The sequence below is a fragment of the Epinephelus lanceolatus genome, chromosome 17, assembly GCF_041903045.1.
Source record: "Epinephelus lanceolatus isolate andai-2023 chromosome 17, ASM4190304v1, whole genome shotgun sequence".
NCBI classification, from domain to species: Eukaryota; Metazoa; Chordata; class Actinopteri; order Perciformes; family Serranidae; genus Epinephelus; species Epinephelus lanceolatus.
This window is the reverse complement of record NC_135750.1, coordinates 36,899,693-36,918,443: the sequence shown is the minus strand read 5'-3', so window position 1 is coordinate 36,918,443 and position 18,751 is coordinate 36,899,693. Positions and strand designations below refer to the sequence as shown.

At 40.7% G+C, this 18,751-nt stretch overlaps 1 protein-coding gene across 2 annotated transcripts in view; it reads left to right on the top strand.

The window, feature by feature from the left end:
• The window catches only part of piezo1 (piezo type mechanosensitive ion channel component 1 (Er blood group)), a 120,476-nt gene that overhangs the window by 85,566 nt on the left and 16,159 nt on the right, over positions 1-18,751 (top strand). For both annotated transcript variants that reach the window (XM_033612916.2, XM_033612915.2), the window contains exons 24-40: positions 1,243-1,399; positions 1,738-1,981; positions 2,881-2,977; positions 3,375-3,540; positions 4,191-4,280; positions 6,521-6,603; positions 7,293-7,361; positions 7,456-7,550; positions 9,204-9,348; positions 11,427-11,501; positions 12,004-12,176; positions 12,563-12,666; positions 13,120-13,296; positions 13,572-13,830; positions 14,408-14,596; positions 17,415-17,618; positions 17,814-18,042. In XM_033612916.2, the coding sequence (XP_033468807.2) occupies positions 1,243-1,399; positions 1,738-1,981; positions 2,881-2,977; positions 3,375-3,540; positions 4,191-4,280; positions 6,521-6,603; positions 7,293-7,361; positions 7,456-7,550; positions 9,204-9,348; positions 11,427-11,501; positions 12,004-12,176; positions 12,563-12,666; positions 13,120-13,296; positions 13,572-13,830; positions 14,408-14,596; positions 17,415-17,618; positions 17,814-18,042 (2,556 nt within the window). The remainder of the gene's footprint in view (positions 1-1,242; positions 1,400-1,737; positions 1,982-2,880; positions 2,978-3,374; positions 3,541-4,190; positions 4,281-6,520; positions 6,604-7,292; positions 7,362-7,455; positions 7,551-9,203; positions 9,349-11,426; positions 11,502-12,003; positions 12,177-12,562; positions 12,667-13,119; positions 13,297-13,571; positions 13,831-14,407; positions 14,597-17,414; positions 17,619-17,813; positions 18,043-18,751) is intronic.

Here is an 18,751-nt window from a genome sequence, read left to right as displayed (position 1 = left end):
ACTTTAGTAAGAAGCCTCTGTTTTTTGTGATCTGTTCATGTTTTAATTTTGATGTTGTTTGCTTTTTAAACTCAACACTCCCTCAGTGTTTACTGTTGTCTTAATATAGGGGTGTCCAAACTTTTTGGAATGGAGGCCAGATTAGATAATGTGAAAATACTTGGGGCAGCTGCTTCTCTAATCATATGGATTAAAAAAAAACACATACAAATAAGGCAATGTAACTGTTTCATCTTTCAGTGAAAAAGTAGGCTATTCAACTGTCAACTTAACACTTTTTGCTGTGGCCATATCTGCTACCTGGCTTGTTTGCTTGCTTGTTTACTATCTGTCTGTGAAAACACATTATTTCTGCCTGCGTATGATTATCCTGCCATCGTGAAGAGAACAGAAAAAATGCAAAGTGAGCCAGTATAGTATATAGTATATAGTATATGGTATAGTATATTTTGAAAGACAAACTGCCGGCTGTTTAAAATTGGTCAGTGGACCAAACTTTGGACATGCCTGTCTTGATGCATTCAGTGTGGTGTATATTTTCCCCACCACTAATTCCATCAGTACAACAACCATGTCTTACACTGTGATTCTGCGCTCACTTTTTATAGAAATGGTGAAGTTCAATCCCTTGTAATTGGCCAATTTATCAATTGGTATTAAGCTGCTGTCAGTGCATCTTGTACACAGATGTTTTGCATTTAAAGCCTTCCAGTGGCTCAAAGAGCATAAATCTGCCCTGTCTGGGTTCACTTTCTGTGTGATACATCTGTAGGAAGTGTTGAGTTTCACTGACAGTTGATTTACAGTGAACAAAAGAACACAAAGTAGAAGTGACTGGAATTAATCAGTGAATGAGAACAGTATTCATGTTAAAAAGAGAAATAAAGAGAATGACATAACTGCTGTTGTGCTGTGGAATTGTACATGATGCTGAACTGAACATGTGAGCCACCATAGTACAGGTCAGTTACAGGTAAATAATCCCCCTATGTTTGTTTAGTTAGCCTTTATAAGGGACCAGGCTTTAGATGTTTTTGCTTGCAATGCCCTCAGACTTGGCATTCATTTGAAAAGTCTTAGTAACTGTATGACCTGTTATTTAGGCTAAATAAAGCAATGAGGCAGCAGTCAGTATTCCAGGCTTATGATGATGATGATGATGATGATGATGATGATGATGATGATGATAACGATTATAGCGATGATGATGATGATGTCTTGTGTCGTTGTGTGTATCCATAGCGGACTTTGTGCTGCTCATGTGTGCATCCCAGCAGTGGAAGGTGTTTGAGTGTGAGCACACGGAGGAGTGGATGGTTCTGGCAGGAGAGAACACAGACGACCCTGAACCAATGGAGGGTCGACTGTTCAACCCGGCACCCAACTTTATCAACTGCAGGTAAATACAGCATGTGTCTTTCCATCAGTCAGTCAGTCTGTCTGTTTTATTCATCAGTCATCCACTGCTGAACCTGCTATTTGTCTGCTGCCATCATTGGTATGAACTGTAGTTCCTCTGCTTCAGAGACAGATCATTTGACTCTACTCAGTGTTCATGAAGGGAAAAAAGTCTGATAAGGATATGTACTGTATGCCAGTATTTGTCTTATAAAACATACATCTAACAAAGACACCCCTTTTTGATGAAGATAAATTCAGTCATTAAACACTGTAGCAAAAATATACAAAATCTGTAATGTTTGGACATGAAGTGTGTCTTTTCCTGTCCTCCTGCAGGAGCTACCTGGACATGGCTAAAGTTTTGGTCTTTCGTCACCTCTTCTGGTTTGTGCTGTCAGTTGTCTTCATCACCGGGGCAACAAGGATCTCTGTGTTTGGACTGGGCTACCTGCTGGCTTGCTTCTTTTTTCTGCTGTTTGGGACGAGGCTATTGGTCAAACCATCCAGGACCCGCCTCGTCATGTGGGACTGTCTCATCATCTACAACGTGGCAGTCATTATCTCTAAAAATATGTTATCAGTAAGTATAAAGCTCATCATTTGGTGCTTGTTTGCAGCATCTTGGGGGCATCTTGGTTCCTCTGACTTTTTGTCTTGGTAATCAAAAAATATGTCACTGCAATAATAGTAACACATGTTTGGCAGCTACAGGAAAGTACAACATCAGCCATCAGCATGTTTTCTAACAGATTAGATATTGTTTCACTTTGTGGGCCTCTCCAAGGACACCTACTCTGGTTTATGTTTGTGCAGCAGCAGTAAGTGCTAAAGGGCTGAGTGAAGTTAAATGCAGATCGGAGGGTCTGGTGATTAATGAATACACTCTCAGAAAGTCATGTCACTCATCCCATAGCTCTGAACATGCTGTGCCAGTCACAGGGAAGCATGAGGGCATTAGCTCAACCAATGGAAAGGCACATTTCCAGGAGTTCATATTGTTTAAAAGTGTTGATGGTGCAGACGGCACAATGTAAACACACAGCACCACAAATATGTGAGCAGAAGGTGTGGGGATTTTTCTCAGCAGTTATTTAGTCAGTTGTGATAGAAACAAAGCATTTAAAAAGACATTCTTTGAAGCTATATTTATAATTATGACAATCAGACAGTACTTAAGTCATAATTCTACTGTATAACAGGGTTTAAATGCTGACAGCATCTGACAGTGAGTACAATGTTAAAGCAGCAACAATAAGCTGCTTAAATGCCAGCGCTGTGTGTTAAGTGGTTTTGGCGTGGCTACAGAGCCTATGCACCAGCAATAAGTAATTACTGTAGTGCCATTACTACTCTTGATAAAGTCAAGGAAAACTATTGTTATGTTGTTTGAAGAGAAATTTACACTCATGCATGCAAGTGACAAAATGCTGACCTGACCTGTAAAACACTGAAGAGTGTATTTCTGTGTGTGTTTTTCAGATCCTGGCGTGTGTGTTTGTGTTTGAGATGCAGAAAGGCTTCTGTTGGGTCATTCAACTCTTCAGCCTGGTTTGCACAGTCAAAGGATACTATGACCGTAAGTGTTTTAATAATAATAATAATAATAATACATCACCACAGCAATGACCATATACACAGTAGAATTAGTATCTATATAACTGAGCAAAGGTGATGTATTATTGCAGTGTTTCATACTGTATATCTTGGGATGTTTGATTTATGAAGGACAAGTAATTTGGTATCAAACAGTACACAAAAGAAAATTCCCCTTTTCTAATATTTTGTAAATGGACCTTTCAATATTAGATGTCTTTGTTTAAATCTATAGTCATGTCTTTGGAGTAACAGCGTTACATTCACAGGTTTATCACAGAGTCACACCTGACAGAGACAGTTAGAGATGGCTGTGTTCTGCACAGTGCCTTTTATCTTAGTATATTTCATTTTGTGTATGTGTTTTTTTTTCCTGTCAGCAAAAGCAGTGAGTGACAAGACGTGCAGCCTCCCAGTAGAAGAGGCCGGGATCATCTGGGACAGTATCTGTTTTCTCTTTCTGTTGCTGCAGCGGAGGGTTTTCCTCAGTTACTACTTCCTGCATGTGATGGCAGAGCTGCAGGCTTCTGCCAAACAGGCCTCCAGGTGAGACACAGTAAACTGAGCTAATGCAGTGGCTCCAATGCTAGGGCTCACCAGATTATTACAGGAAATATATATCTCTGTTATACATAATTACATTTATTTAAAAATACTTCACATAAAACAATCTGAGAGAGAAAAGTCTCATCACTCATGGTCACAGCGAGGCCCTAAACTGTGATGAGTGTCAATTACATGCTATTGTCTGTTTCACTGCATGGGGTTAGCTCAGATCTGAAATACAACTTTTCATATAACAAGATATGGTGACATATATTGTACTGTATTTACTGTGCCTCTATCTCCTGAAAGTTTTCATGTTTTATTGTTAAACAACATTGAATCAGAGTACGTAGATTCAATGTGTCTTTATCTGTTTTTTCCCCGTTCGCCTCTTTTCATGAGCATTTTTGATTTGGGCTAAAAAGAAAATCTGAATGGAAACGCGAAAAAATGCAGAAAAAAGTGGTGAAATATCGCAAAAAGTTTATATGCTTGGGGGAGGTGAAAAAGTCTGTGTATCGATGCAAGATAAATAGATAAGTGCAACGGAAACAGATTCAGCACATAAATTCACATTTAGGTTCTTTTGCTGATTTTCTGAAAAGTTACTTGCTGATAAATGCAATGACAGCCATTTTTCTTTCTTCCAGGGGGTTTGAGCTCTTCAGAGCCAGCATCGTGAAGAACATTAAGTTCCACCAACAAGCTGAGCAAAAATCTCTGTCACAGCTCAAGAGATCGTAAGTGTTCAGAGTGGTTTTATAATGGTGCATCAAAGAACAAGTCAAAAGCTGGATGATGAAATTCTAAAAAATAGAAGGTTGTAACTTTAGTTGTCAGGCTGATAGCAGGGGAAGGCTCTAAGGACCAGGGGCGATTCTAGGATCAGAGGTTTAGGGGTGCTGAGCACCCAGAGAGCTGCCCGGCCAGGCAAGATAAATTTCACTGTTTTGTACATTTTAATGCAATTTCATTCCCACATTTGTGAAAGAAAAGCACAACACTTTTTGGGAAAGTCTGTGACTAAACCATCAAATCTGATAAAGGTTATTTAAATGCTGAGCCACAGAAAAAGAGGAATGGATTGGAATCATAAAAGAAACATATCGTAACCCTAATTTCTGGGGGAAGACAACTCATTTTGATACAGCAGCTCCTCAACATACACATAAACAGTATGTATGTTTCTGGAGTAAACCAGCCCCCTATAGTGAGTACCAAAAATACCAAAAATACTAATAAGAATACTAATAAATAAAGTCCTCTCTCTGCTCCTCTCTCTCTCTTTGTACTGTCAACCAAAAGGCAAATAACCAAACAATGTGTTTTAAATCTAATAAGAGATAAACTGATACATTGATCCAACTTACAACATCATTCTAGATAGATAGACCATTTGATCTTACCTGAACCTGGCTCTTTTTTTTTTTTTTGAAAAAAAACCCAAAACAATCTTATATCCATGATGAGGTTGTCTGTACACACGCACACGCATGCACGCGCACACACACACACACACACACACACACACACACGCAATAGGAGTTATAATGTTAATGGGCATCCAGTCAATTAGCTAGTCAGCAGCACCTTGGCTTTAATATTAACACATGCACATGACACAACAGCTAGCTTCTCTCATTCCAATTCAAACAGAGGACAGTGGTACTGACCACCTGTAACATTTCGTAGCTAGAAAAAACGTCAGCTAACTCCTACCTAACAATGGGATGGATCAAACCACTTTTGGGGCACTTTTCTAGCTTGTTAAAAAAGGACATACAGTTAAAAAAAAAAAAAAAAAATCTCAAAATTTTAGGGGTGCTGGGATTCAATTTAGGGGTGCTTCAGCACCCCCAAAAATGGGCTAGAAACGCCTGTGCTAGGGACAGTCTTTTGGTCCATCCACCTCTTTGTGATTAATTTGTTTTACATTTTGTAATTTTGTACAGATACTCATGGTCCCCAGGGGATGAATCCTACTGACTTTGGTGATCCTCTAATTTTTTCTCTAGCACCGGGATGACGCTGTCATTTCACATGTTCTTCTGTTTGGCACCAAGTATTTATCATCTGGATGCAAAGGCGCTGATTTCTATTTCTGCCACTGGGTGCTCAAAACAGAGAAATTTTGATATTTTATGGGTTTTGTGCTTTAGTTGAATAAAATGGCTCGGTTGAGATCCCCACAAAATTTCAACAAAGCAGCCCCTGGGCCATGTTCAACCTAGAGGTATAAAAATGAGGAGACAGATGTAACATCTTAAGACTTAAAAAATGCCCCTTGGAGCCACACCCTAAACCCAACAGGAAGTCAGCCCTTTTGAATTTACTTTTAATTTTTAGTTGTTTTTTTTTTTTGCCATTTCCAGGCATTGTACTTTAACAAACTTCTAGAGACTTCACCAGAATGACTTCTAATTTGGTAAATTGTATCTACAGAGGTTGGTGATATTAAAGGTGCTTTGGTTTCATGGTGTAATTGGATAGTCAGTAGGGCAGGACAAAGCAGAACAAAGCCTACACATCAATGGTTAATCTCACATTGCTTTCAAATGGCTCTGATTGTCTACTGTTGCTCATGGGTGCGCGGCCTTTTCCTATGTTTGGATATGTATGCTTTTATACTTTTTTACACACTTCCTCTGTAGCATCCAAGCCATCCAAATGTCCACTCAATCTTTGAATAATAAATGTAAGATCTTGTGTTATTAGCATATTACACAAAATCCTGTCTGAAGTCAATCTTCAGACATAATCTAAATATGGCTCATAACTCTGTGTCCACTGCTGCAAAACAAAATACCACTTAAATTTGTGGATTTGATGTCACCTCAGGATCCCATGGTAGGCACCAGGTCGATGTATAAAACATAGATATACATAAGCCCACAGAAAATATTATAATTTGCCTCTAAAGAGAGTTAAAGTTCTGTTCTTCTGTCTCCCTGCTCTTCCATTTCCTGTCCTCCTCTCTTAGGATGCAGAGGATTCGCTCAAAGCAGCAGAAGTACAAAGAAGGACACAAAACAAGTGAAGATTCCAAAGAGAGTCAGACTGCTGGTAGGACTCACTAGTTCACTGCTTGACTGGAAAAATAGCTGTTAGAAAATGTAACAGTCAGTAAACACATGTTCCACCTCTGCCGTGTCTCTTGACCTGCCCACTTGTTTTTGGCTGCAGATGCAGCACCACTCAACACTGAACCCAGCAGGACGTGCATCACTTGTCAAGTTTAATTATTTTACACTCATCACACCATAGGCTCATAAAATTACACTCATGTATTTTCTTCTTGTCGCCCTCTGCCTGTGCTACATTTTGTATTTTTTCCATCATTTTTTCTTTAACTGATCGGAAAACTTAATTTCTCACTTCATACATTTTACTGCTAATGCATGTCTGTGTTTACGTAAAGTTGCATGAATGAATGTTTGGCAGAAGAACTCCAAAGCAAGCTGAGAGACTCACAACCCTGATATATCAGTCTGTTTTGTTTCATTGTAAGGCACATTGCAACTTTGACTTGGAAAGGTGCTGTAGAAACAATATGGCAATATGTTATGAAATGTGCTGGGCACATTCATGCTTCAATAAAAGTGAACCATTTAATTGTAATGATCCCACGGCCTTTACTCACACACCCTCAGGTTACATTTCTGATTTTAAAGCTCTAAGATTAGCAGAACCAGCAGCAGGTTTGTCCTGTGCAGCACTTCCTCCAATCCAAACCTTCACTTGTTTCCTTACAGAGACCCAGAAAGACAAGAAGAGTTCCAGGAAGAAAAAGTGGTACCAGCCATGGTTGGACCATGCTACAGGTATGACAACAAGGACAAGCAGTTGATGGATGAAAAATGATCTGTCTTTAGATAAGCTTCATAAGACATTGTAATGTGTTTCTTCTGCTCACAGTGCTCCACTCAGGAGAGTATTACCTATTTGAATCAGACAGTGAGGATGAAGAGGAGTCTGAAGAACAGAAGCCGCAGAAACAGACTGCCTGTCAGGTCTGACACAAATTGTACTTACTTCTATCTCATATATCCATGTACCTTATCTATGGGAGTCAGTTATATATGTTGTAGAGTTTGCGGGCAAACCAACCCGGTCTCACTCCAAAGTTGTCAAAAACCAGTGGTTGGTTCGTGACTTCTGGCATCAGACACCAATGAAAAAAGCTGTCCTTTCACATCAGCGTGATATGCAGCCGGTCGCCGTTATTGTGTAAGCAGGTGGGTGGGAAGGGTGGTGGATGGGTCCAACAACCACCAACTTTCAGCTGGGAGGCCGGTGTTTGCTTCCCATATGATTGTAAAGCCAAACCCTGTGGGTTATTTTTCTAAACCCAACTACCTGCTTTTGTTGCCTAAACCCAACTGTGTGTGTGCGTTGGCCAGACTTAACCACACGCGTTTGTTGCTGAAGGAAAAAAATGTCAATTCACGGTGTTGAAGTGACATAGTGGTTTTATTTTGAAAGAGACTGTATGCAAACTGTACATTTCCTCTGAAATAGGTGTATTTTTTAAAACAGACAATGCATGTAACAGACTGAAGTTGACACAGCGTCCCAGGACTTCAACAACCAACACACCCAGGGTACCTTGTCATATGTCCACGTAGAAATTCCATGACCAAACACGGCTATGTGACGAGTTTGGAGTGAGAATGTGTTGGACAAACAGAAATGGGGCTACAGCATGACCATAGAAAGTCAGGTATAATGCTGTAGTAGACAGTTGTAAAGCTCTGCCCGGTAAGTTACATCTCCCAGCCCAGTTGCCAGAAGACAACATTAGTACTGTACATTTTACATTGTACATTTCTGCAAATCACATATACATTACATTTGTACTTTTCATCGGCATCACATCAACATTTCTAAAGTGATGTAGTATAGGAAGTGGAGGGAATGGTTGGTGAACTGTCTGAACTGAACCAGTTCAAGATCAACAAACAACAAAACCAAACATGGGTGTTTTTTGGGACCTGTCGCTGTTTTTCCAGCATGGGTAGTGCCACAAAAGTTGTTGTTTTCTACCGAGTCATCGCTGCATTTCCTGTTGGGTTAGTGGCATGAAAAGTGTTGTTTTTTTTTGTTTTTGTTTGTTTTTTATTTACCCAGACAACGGCACATTTCCTGCCAGGATAGTAGCATGGGATGCCTGCCATGCTGTAGACCACTGTTTGAGGCATGGGTATTTTATCACAACAATGAGACAATGCCACGTTTCCTGTCGGGACTGTGGCACAAGAAGCAGGTGTTTTTTACTTAGACATCACTGCTTTTCCAGCGGGGATTGTGACCTCAAATTTTTAAGGCAAAACATGATCTTTTGCTAACCATAACCATGTGGATATTGTGCCTAAACCTAACCACAAGTTAATTACAGTGTTGTTTAAACGTAGAGTTTCAGTGGGTTCGCTACCTGATAATGTGAAAATGTAACAAATCTCTTTGCAGAAACATACAATGCCAACATTTTTTTGGCGATTGGGTTGACTGTCCTCTATATCTGATTATAAACTATTGACTGATAATGTAAATGAGTATGTTCCAAATGTTTAAAAAATTCAACACTGCTTTGTTTATTATGCTGTGTTGAAACTCTAATTTTATATGTTGTATGTGTGGTTGATTTTTTTTTTTTTTCCCCTCAGCTGGCATACCAGGCATGGGTGTCCAGTGTGAAAGCAGCTTTGAGAGAACGGCAGAGACATCAGAGACAGCTGAAGAAGATTGAGAAGAAAGAGAAAGAAAGAGAACAAAGAGTGGATTCACAACAGGAGGCTTTTTCTGTGATAGGTCAGATATTCTTACATCCTTTTTTCCTCCCTTAAGTTTAGATTGTGTGACAGCTTTGATACCCAAGTCAGATGACCAGAGGAAACTGGAGATGGAATGGGGGGATTAGGAGGTCTGCCATAAAGGAAGGCCCAGCCCACAAACAGGAGAACCTTCAAATTAATTCTAAACCATACTAGCAGCCAGTGGAGGGAGGCCAGACAAGGTGTAATATGGTTCTTCTTCTGGGAACTCGTCAGGAGCCTGGCTGCGGCATTCTGGACCAGGTTCAGGCTGGACAGGGTAGACTGATTAATCCTAGTACACAGGGAACTGCAACAGTCCAAATGGAATGATATAAAGATGTAAATGACATTCTCAAGATCTTTCAATGAGAGAAACACTTTGATTTTGGTGACAGTGTGTAGCTAGAAAAAATGGCTTTTACTACTGTTTTGACCTTCTTGTCAAACCTAACGACTGAAGCATCACAAACATCACATCAAGGTGTTTGACATGGAATTTCACATTGGTGGATGGGTTGCCAAAATTGTTGGTAATAACTTTGATGTCCTCAGGGGAAAAAAGGACAACTGCAGACTTGCTTTGATTCAGCTGCAGGAAGTTTTGTGCCATCCAGCACTTTATGTCCTCAAGGTAGTTTATAAGACTAATTAGATAAGGCTTGTCTTTTGGTTTCAGGGGGAGATAAAGCTGTGTGTCATCAGCATAACAGTGGTAGGGAGCATGTACATAGAAAATGGAATTGGACCGAGGATGGAACCTTGTGGGACCCCTCAGGAGAGACTGACTAGGGAGAAGAAATGTTGACAGAGAAGCTTCAAGTTTTGAGAAAGGATGTGAGCTAGTTTAACTAATGCAACTGCATTTATCTGTCCTATACTGGGTTCAGACTACACAATATCAGCCCGATTATAGCCCGACACGGTTATTGGTGGATCATGAATTACAGTGAGTGTTGTAGGCAATAATCCATTGTTTTATCCCAGGTAGTGTGTTATAGTAGACGACAACCGACACCACATCTGGAATGCCTCATGACATCCTGACAGGAAGTCTAGCATGTTTGATTTTCTTTTTGTCTTCCACAACTTCTCCTGTCAACAGCTGTCACTTTGACTAATAGGAACACAGAGTGATCTGCTGCCATGGACAACAGTATGACAATAACACCCCAGCCTTTTTGATATTTCCTCTAGGGATGTTACCACACAGAGTAAAAAGGGGAAAATGATGGCATGAAATAGAAGAGGCACTTCAGCAACCTGGGGAGTACTGCCATTAGCATCAAGCTAGCAAAGAATAAGAATAAAATTCACATATAGTGACAGGGATTTTACTTACCGCAACTGCAGAGGGTACCAGCTTCACTTGGAACAGATTCCATTAGAAATGAGCCTTTATTTCCTATTCCGTCTGTATTTTTCTATTTTTACTTTTAATCTGCTCCCATTTGACCTGTCAGAGTTAATGCACCACACCCTCATTTCACACTCAACACTTCCTATATCTATTTGAAATTAAAAGCCCCTTAAAATTTTGGGTTAAGAGAGCCACTTAATTTTCTAAAGAGGCTTTTATTGTGAAACATTTGCAGGAACTTGTTGTGGAGGATTCAGTGACTTGCATAGTTTTCATGAGTACTTAAAATGTAGCTCCTGACATCTGGTGGCACTATTTATGTTACTACAATAACATTTGTAGTATGAACATGACATGAACAGTCATAGTGACTAAGATGATTGTAACAATAATAAAAATAGCACAAGAATAATCTGATGACATCACGCAGTTCGTGAAAGATGACCAGAGATGATTGGTGTTGGACTAACGTGTAGTCTGTCATGTCTGTTGGCAGCAAGATTTTATGACTTCACAATCATGTAATCTGACATAGTGATTGTCGGAATGGACAAAAACGTTGTGTAGTCTGAACCATGCATTAGTACTTGTATTCTGTGCAAAGTTGCAAAGAGTCTTATATAATCTCAATGCATATATACCACTTTGCAATCATAGAGCATAAAGTATGTATACTGTGTGTGTGTGTGTGTGTGTGTGTGTGTGTGTGTGTGTAGGTTGTGGGGACAATGATGTGTTTGAGGACCCTGGCGTTCAGGAGGAGGTGGAGGAGCCGGAGGAAGAGGAGTCTGGTAGGTTTACATTCTCTTTGCTTCCTCCACCTGTCACCATCACAACATGCTGCTGTGTCAATTCTACATTCCTGTTCTGTTCATAGTTAGTTATGGTGATCATGACAGTAACTCTTGAGCCTAACAAATACTTTGTATATAGTATAGTATATTGGTTGGATGTCCAGAAAACGGGGCTTAACAAGAACTTAACTTAACAAGAGCAGAAACAGTTAAATAGAGTATAATTCTATCAAGCATCATAAAGCCAGTACAATCAGTCTTAAGATTAAGTTAGTTGGTTCAGATTCTCAGCTTTATCAGGTTGGGATAGCCCTTTTCCTTAGACAGTACACAGATAACAGTAAACACATGCAACAACACATCGATTTTACCACAGTCACCATAAATAAGCAAACTGTGACTATATTCTCACATTTCTACTAATGTGAGAATATAGTCACAGTTTGCTTCCTTTACTATATCCCCTGTACCTCTGTCTTTCTCTATCTGTGTGCTGCAGGTCATGGTGAGATGGTTCAGAGGATCCTGGATATCCTGCGCTTCTTATGGGCCATTGTTCTGGCCATGGTGGATGGACTGACTCAATGGCTCAACCTGCTGACCAAACAGTACAGAGAAACATCTACTGTTCTGTGCAACGAACGCTACTTCATCATACACAAGATACAGCAGGTAAACACAACTAAGATTTTAGAGACACGCACTAAGAAACACATACACACACACAGGGGCGGCTGTGGCTCTGAGGTAGAGCGGGTCGTCCACCAATCGAAAGATCAGCGGTTCGATCCCTGGCTCCTCTAGTCTGCATGTCAAAGTATTGTTGAGCAAGATACTGAACCCCAAATTGCTCCTGATGACTGTTCCATCAGTGTGTGAGTAGCAGGTGGCACCTTGTATGGCAACCTCGGCCACCAGTGTGTGAAGGGGTGAATGTGACTGGTAGTGTAAAAACCGCTTTGAGTGGTTGGATGACTAGAAAGGCGCTATACAAATGCAGGTCCATTTACACACACACACAGTTTAACTTGTGTCCGTCTTGCTGTGATTGGTAACAGCATCCAACAGCAGACTCCACAGACGATCAGATATCAGAGGACAGTGAGAATCCCACACTGGAGACTTGTTTGGATGAGACTGATGCAGACTCCACCAAATTCAGGTTAGTATGGTAAAGAGTGTGTGTCACTCTTTTATTTACCAACCACTGAGACGCACCACTCCTAGAAAGGCACTGCCAGGGAGTGAAACAAAATTTGATTTGATTTCATTCAGAGCATTTTGTTTCACTCCCTGGCAGTGCCTCTCTAGGTGATGTAATGAGAGCTTCTCCTTATTCAAACGTGGACGCTGTTGTGCTGAATGTGTTAACTGCCATGAACTTTCGTGAGCACGTTGAAAAAATAAAGTTCTCTATATTTTTGATACCTCAGTACCTTTTTCTCTGGTGATATCATCAGGACAAAATGTGCATGATTTACCGGCACTACTAATAAGGATTTAAGAATAGATAATAGTGTGTTTGGTATGTCCACCTGTTTTATAGGTTGTCAGTTCGCGGGGCTTTACATCTTCAGTTTCTCAGTTTTTATATGTTTGTGTGTTTGACTCTCAGCTGCCTGGAGGTGGACAGCAGAGGTGTGACAGGCCGGTCTACCCCAAGACCAAGGCTCAACAGCACTGGGAACCTGTTGAGTCCAGAACCCCCATCCAGCAGCATGGAGCTTCTACCAGTCCCATCCAAACAACAACACAGACACTCCAGAACAGCCAGTGAGCTGCTGGGAGACAGGTACATACTGTGGACACTGGTGACTGAAGAACGCTGATAATGATCAGTGACAGTGGCTACTGATTTAAGTTGTCCACCTCAGTTTCACAGAGTGTCTAGCAGCAGTAATACCACAATGTTTGTATCATGAATGTGTTCAAGAATAGTTTATTTTAACTTGCAATTTACTTCTTTGTTCTGGTTGTTGGCTTCATCAGTTATTGAAAGACTGGTGATGAACACAATGATCAATAAATACAAATTCATGGTTGTGACTTTCCGTCCTCTCTCTGCAGGCAGTTCTTCATTGAGGAGCTGGAACAGAGCAGAGAGTTCTATAACAACCAGAGCCGTCTTCTGAAGCTGCTGTTTGCCATGTACAACCTGCTGGCAGCCAACTCTGAGCTCGTCTGTTATTTTATCATAGTGTTAAACAACATGGTCAGTGCCTCTGTGATATCACTGGTCCTCCCCATACTGGTGTTCCTGTGGGCTATGTTGTCTGTTCCAAGACCGACAAAGAGGTTTTGGATGACTGCTATCGTCTACACAGAGGTATGAACACTGAAAGGCACACAGACACAACTAAGAAACTTAAAGCTACACTATGCCGAATTTTCCAAAGAAAAAAAAAATAGGCTCACACAAAAGTTATCCCTCTCAATCATCACTTGTGACCCACTAGAAGTGTGACAGTGTATTCATCTGCAGAAACCCTAAAACATGTTGGTATATGATGACCTGGTAAAGAGAGCGGGCTGAGACTGCCCTCTGCCTGTATGTTCTTTGTAAAAAGGTAGTAACCATGTAGTAAGACACTACATTTTTGACAGCAAGCAGTAGATAGAATGAATTTGGCAGCTAAATAATTATATTAACAACTTATACTGTAAATAATCTAGTAATTCTTTACAGGCATCTTGCCATGGTATAATGAGAGGCAGACTAACACTCCTGTTCAGGTGTTCAGGTGATTAGTTACTTGAAGATCGCTCACCATCCAGTTACTAAATTACAATCAGTTCAAGAGAAGCACTGGCTGGTCTGATGGGAAGCAGCATGTGTACTGTTGCCTTCTCTGTGCTTTTTTTCTGGTCTGACTGTGTGACCTGCTGTGCTGCTCTCTCTCCAGGTGATGGTGTTGGTGAAATACCTTTTCCAGTTTGGGTTCTTTCCTTGGAACAGTGTTTATGAGATGACTTTAAATGAAGACAAACCATTCTTCCCACCTCGGATCCTGGGCCTGGAGAAGACTGACAACTACATCAGATATGATCTTCTTCAGCTGCTGGTGCTGTTCTTTCACAGATCCCTGCTCATGGTCAGTATCAATAGGTATCAGTAGGATCTTTGCTAAGCCCTACCAAGCTTTTAATTCCAGTATGGCGTTTACAAGGATAATGGTAGCTGGGGATGTCATGAGAACAGATACTTTGGTACCAAGTTGATGCCAAAACTGTGAAAACATGATAGTACTCGTTTTTCTACACTACCTTAAATACTGTAGGTACTGGGGATGCAATTCTTCCGGCCCTGACTAGATAGTATTTACACCTACAAGTGTTCTAGTCTGTTAAATGACTCGTCTGCCTCCATCATATGACAAAGCCACTGGGGCCTTCAAAGATGCACAGGGTCAAAGGGCACCACAGAATGTGATTAATATGCATTAATTTTTTTTTAGCCGTGATGTTTTGTGTGATTAATTAATTTTAATTAATGCGTTATTTTGACAGCCCTAATATTAATTTATGTTTCGTAACCCACAAACTCCCATGAACCCACATAGACTAGTACTTTGTGTTCTGGGGGATCATCAGGGATTAGAACTACAATTTACATTAAATCACATTATTATTTTTGAATAAAAGAGTGTATGTTTAAGTACATGACATTATTGTTTTGTTTTTGTTTTTTCCCTGTATTATCGACATGGGTATCAAGAATGGTGGAATTTTACTGGCACTGGTATCAGCTACTAAATTACTGGTATCCTGACATGGATAAGTTTCATATTTTATTAGCTGTAGCTAATTAGCATCAATTTTATGAGTTTGTCAAACTGACTTTTTTGTTTTTTCCAAAGACTCATTTTTAAAATTGGAAATCTTGAGTATGAATTTGATGGCTATATACATGATAGTATATAGACAGAGTGTTATAGTTCAGTATGATAGGATAACTTGTGCTCAGACCATTATTTCTAATGTGCCCCTGCCCACATGCTTACTGTAGCAAAACATAGATGGACATGCCTCACAAAAGTGACAAATGTTCTTATATTTTCAAACTACAGTACAGGCCAAAAGTTTGGACACACCTTCTCATTCAATGCGTTTTCTTTATTTTCATGACTATTTACATTGTAGATTCTCACTGAAGGCATCAAAACTATGAATGAACACATGTGGAGTTATGTACTTAACAAAAAAAGGTGAAATAACTGAAAACATGTTTTATATTCTAGTTTCTTCAAAATAGCCACCCTTTGCTCTGATTACTGCTTTGCACACTCTTGGCATTCTCTCCATGAGCTTCAAGAGGTAGTCACCTGAAATGGTTTTCCAACAGTCTTGAAGGAGTTCCCAGAGGTGTTTAGCACTTGTGGGCCCCTTTGCCTTCACTCTGCGGTCCAGCTCACCCCAAACCCTCTCGATTGGGTTCAGGTCCGGTGACTGTGGAGGCCAGGTCATCTGCCGCAGCACTCCATCACTCTCCTTCTTGGTCAAATAGCCCTTACACAGCCTGGAGGTGTGTTTGGGGTCATTGTCCTGTTGAAAAATAAATGATCGTCCAACTAAACGCAAACCGGATGGGATGGCATGTCGCTGCAGGATGCTGTGGTAGCCATGCTGGTTCAGTGTGCCTTCAGTTTTGAATAAATCCCCAACAGTGTCACCAGCAAAACACCCCCACACCATCACACCTCCTCCTCCATGCGTCACAGTGGGAACCAGGCATGTGGAATCCATCCGTTCACCTTTTCTGCGTCTCACAAAGACACGGCGGTTGGAACCAAAGATCTCAAATTTGGACTCATCAGACCAAAGCACAGATTTCCACTGGTCTAATGTCCATTCCTTGTGTTTCTTGGCCCAAACAAATCTCTTCTGCTTGTTGCCTCTCCTTAGCAGTGGTTTCCTAGCAGCTATTTGACCATGAAGGCCTGATTGGCGCAGTCTCCTCTTAACAGTTGTTCTAGAGATGGGTCTGCTGCTAGAACTCTGTGTGGCATTCATCTGGTCTCTGATCTGAGCTGCTGTTAACTTGCCATTTCTGAGGCTGGTGACTCGGATGAACTTATCCTCAGAAGCAGAGGTGACTCTTGGTCTTCCTTTCCTGGGTCGGTCCTCATGTGTGCCAGTTTCGTTGTAGCGCTTGATGGTTTTTGCGACTCCACTTGGGGACACATTTAAAGTTTTTGCAATTTTTCCAGACTGACTGACCTTCATTTCTTAAAGTAATGATGGCCACTCGTTTTTCTTTAGTTAGCTGATTGGTTCTTGCCATAATATGAATTTTAACAGTTGTCCAATAGGGCTGTCGGCTGTGTATTAACCTGACTTCTGCACAACACAACTGATGGTCCCAACCCCATTGATAAAGCAAGAAATTCCACTAATTAACCCTGATAAGGCACACCTGTGAAGTGGAAACCATTTCAGGTGACTACCTCTTGAAGCTCATGGAGAGAATGCCAAGAGTGTGCAAAGCAGTAATCAGAGCAAAGGGTGGCTATTTTGAAGAAACTAGAATATAAAACATGTTTTCAGTTATTTCACCTTTTTTTGTTAAGTACATAACTCCACATGTGTTCATTCATAGTTTTGATGCCTTCAGTGAGAATCTACAATGTAAATAGTCATGAAAATAAAGAAAACGCATTGAATGAGAAGGTGTGTCCAAACTTTTGGCCTGTACTGTATATGTTTCATTTTTACCTGAGAAATGGATTGGTAGACCTTTCTCCAATAAACTTTTTCAAATCTAACAAAGAACAGGATGGACTCTCCCCACACTGGGAGAGGAGTGGAATGTTGAAGGAATCGCCCTTCAGTAATGCTCTTGGATAATTCCACTAATGTCAGCATGACTTCAGCCTCCTCCATTTGAATTTCTGTGTGTGTGTTCGTGCACAGCGTTATGGCCTTTGGGACCACGAGGGTCCCCTGGAGGAGGAGAGCCCCTCATCAGAAAGTGATAAGGATGAAGGAAAAGCTAGAGAAGGAGATGAAGATGGAAGGAGGAAGGAGAGAAGACGAGAGGAGGAGGAGGAAGGCAGAGTGAGCTCAGCATCTACCTTGGAAAACCTTGAAGTGACTGAACTGGACCAGCTTCCAAAGGTTGGTGCAGATAACATGACATTAGTTGCTATTGATCACTGCCCAGTTAATAATCCGTTTTAAAGAACATGTTCTTGGCCATAAAGCATCAATATCATATAATAATAAATAATATCAGCAGATTTATTTTTGAAGGTATTAGACTACTTTTATAGATGCTGTTGTTTAAGGAATTGTATTGTAATTGCAATTTAGGATGATGTGGACTATGCTGAACCGAGCACCAGCTCTGCTGCGATCACACAACCTGCTGCAGCTGAAGCAGCACCCACGGAGTCAAATGATGGACAGGAAACTCCCACCAGGCCAGAGGAGGAGAAGAGGGAGGGATACCCTGAGCAGGTGATCGAGGAAGTCCCAAAGAAAAGCAGCAGTATTCGCTTCCGCAAGAAACCTAAACAACCCAAACAACAGCGCAGCAAAGGTGTGTGCTTTCATTATGTGTGGACTAACATTAACACTGTCTGGCATTCCATTAAGGTGTACTACATTCAAGGAGCTGGTTTTGAATATGCAAAAGCTACTTACTGACACACTGGTGAGAAAGTGTCCTCACTTTTTTAATCTACTATGACAAGTCAAAAATATCTGCATTGATTAAGGTCTATCATCATCATCTTGTCAGTCATCCTGTGTGGTAAAAAAGACACTCTTTAGAGATTCTTAAGATAAGGCCTCAGTAAACATCATGCTAAATACTTGTTGGATCCTTTGATGGTTCATTTATACTCATTTTGGGAGAGATTCATGTTCCTCTCTGTCACTACCCAGGACTCTAACTGTTTTTACTATAACCAAAGAGTCTTTGAAAGTTCCAACTTAACAAGCTGATGAAGAACACTTAAGTGTACCATTAATTTGGGTCTCTGTGAGGCTACACTGTCGCTGGGAAGGAGGTGCTGGTTTAGTACAATAACCTGCAGGCTGCACCTTTGTCAGGACATGTCTCCACAAGGTGTCAGCTAATGAACTGGGACAAAACCTTCTACGGTGAAAGCTCTCATCAGAATAAATAATAGCTGCAGGGCTTAACTTTAACTTTTTCACTCACCAGCCCCTGTGACCAGTGGTTTTCCAAAGTTATTGAATGATGCAAATTCAAACACAGCCTGCAACGTTGTTGCCCTGTTCCG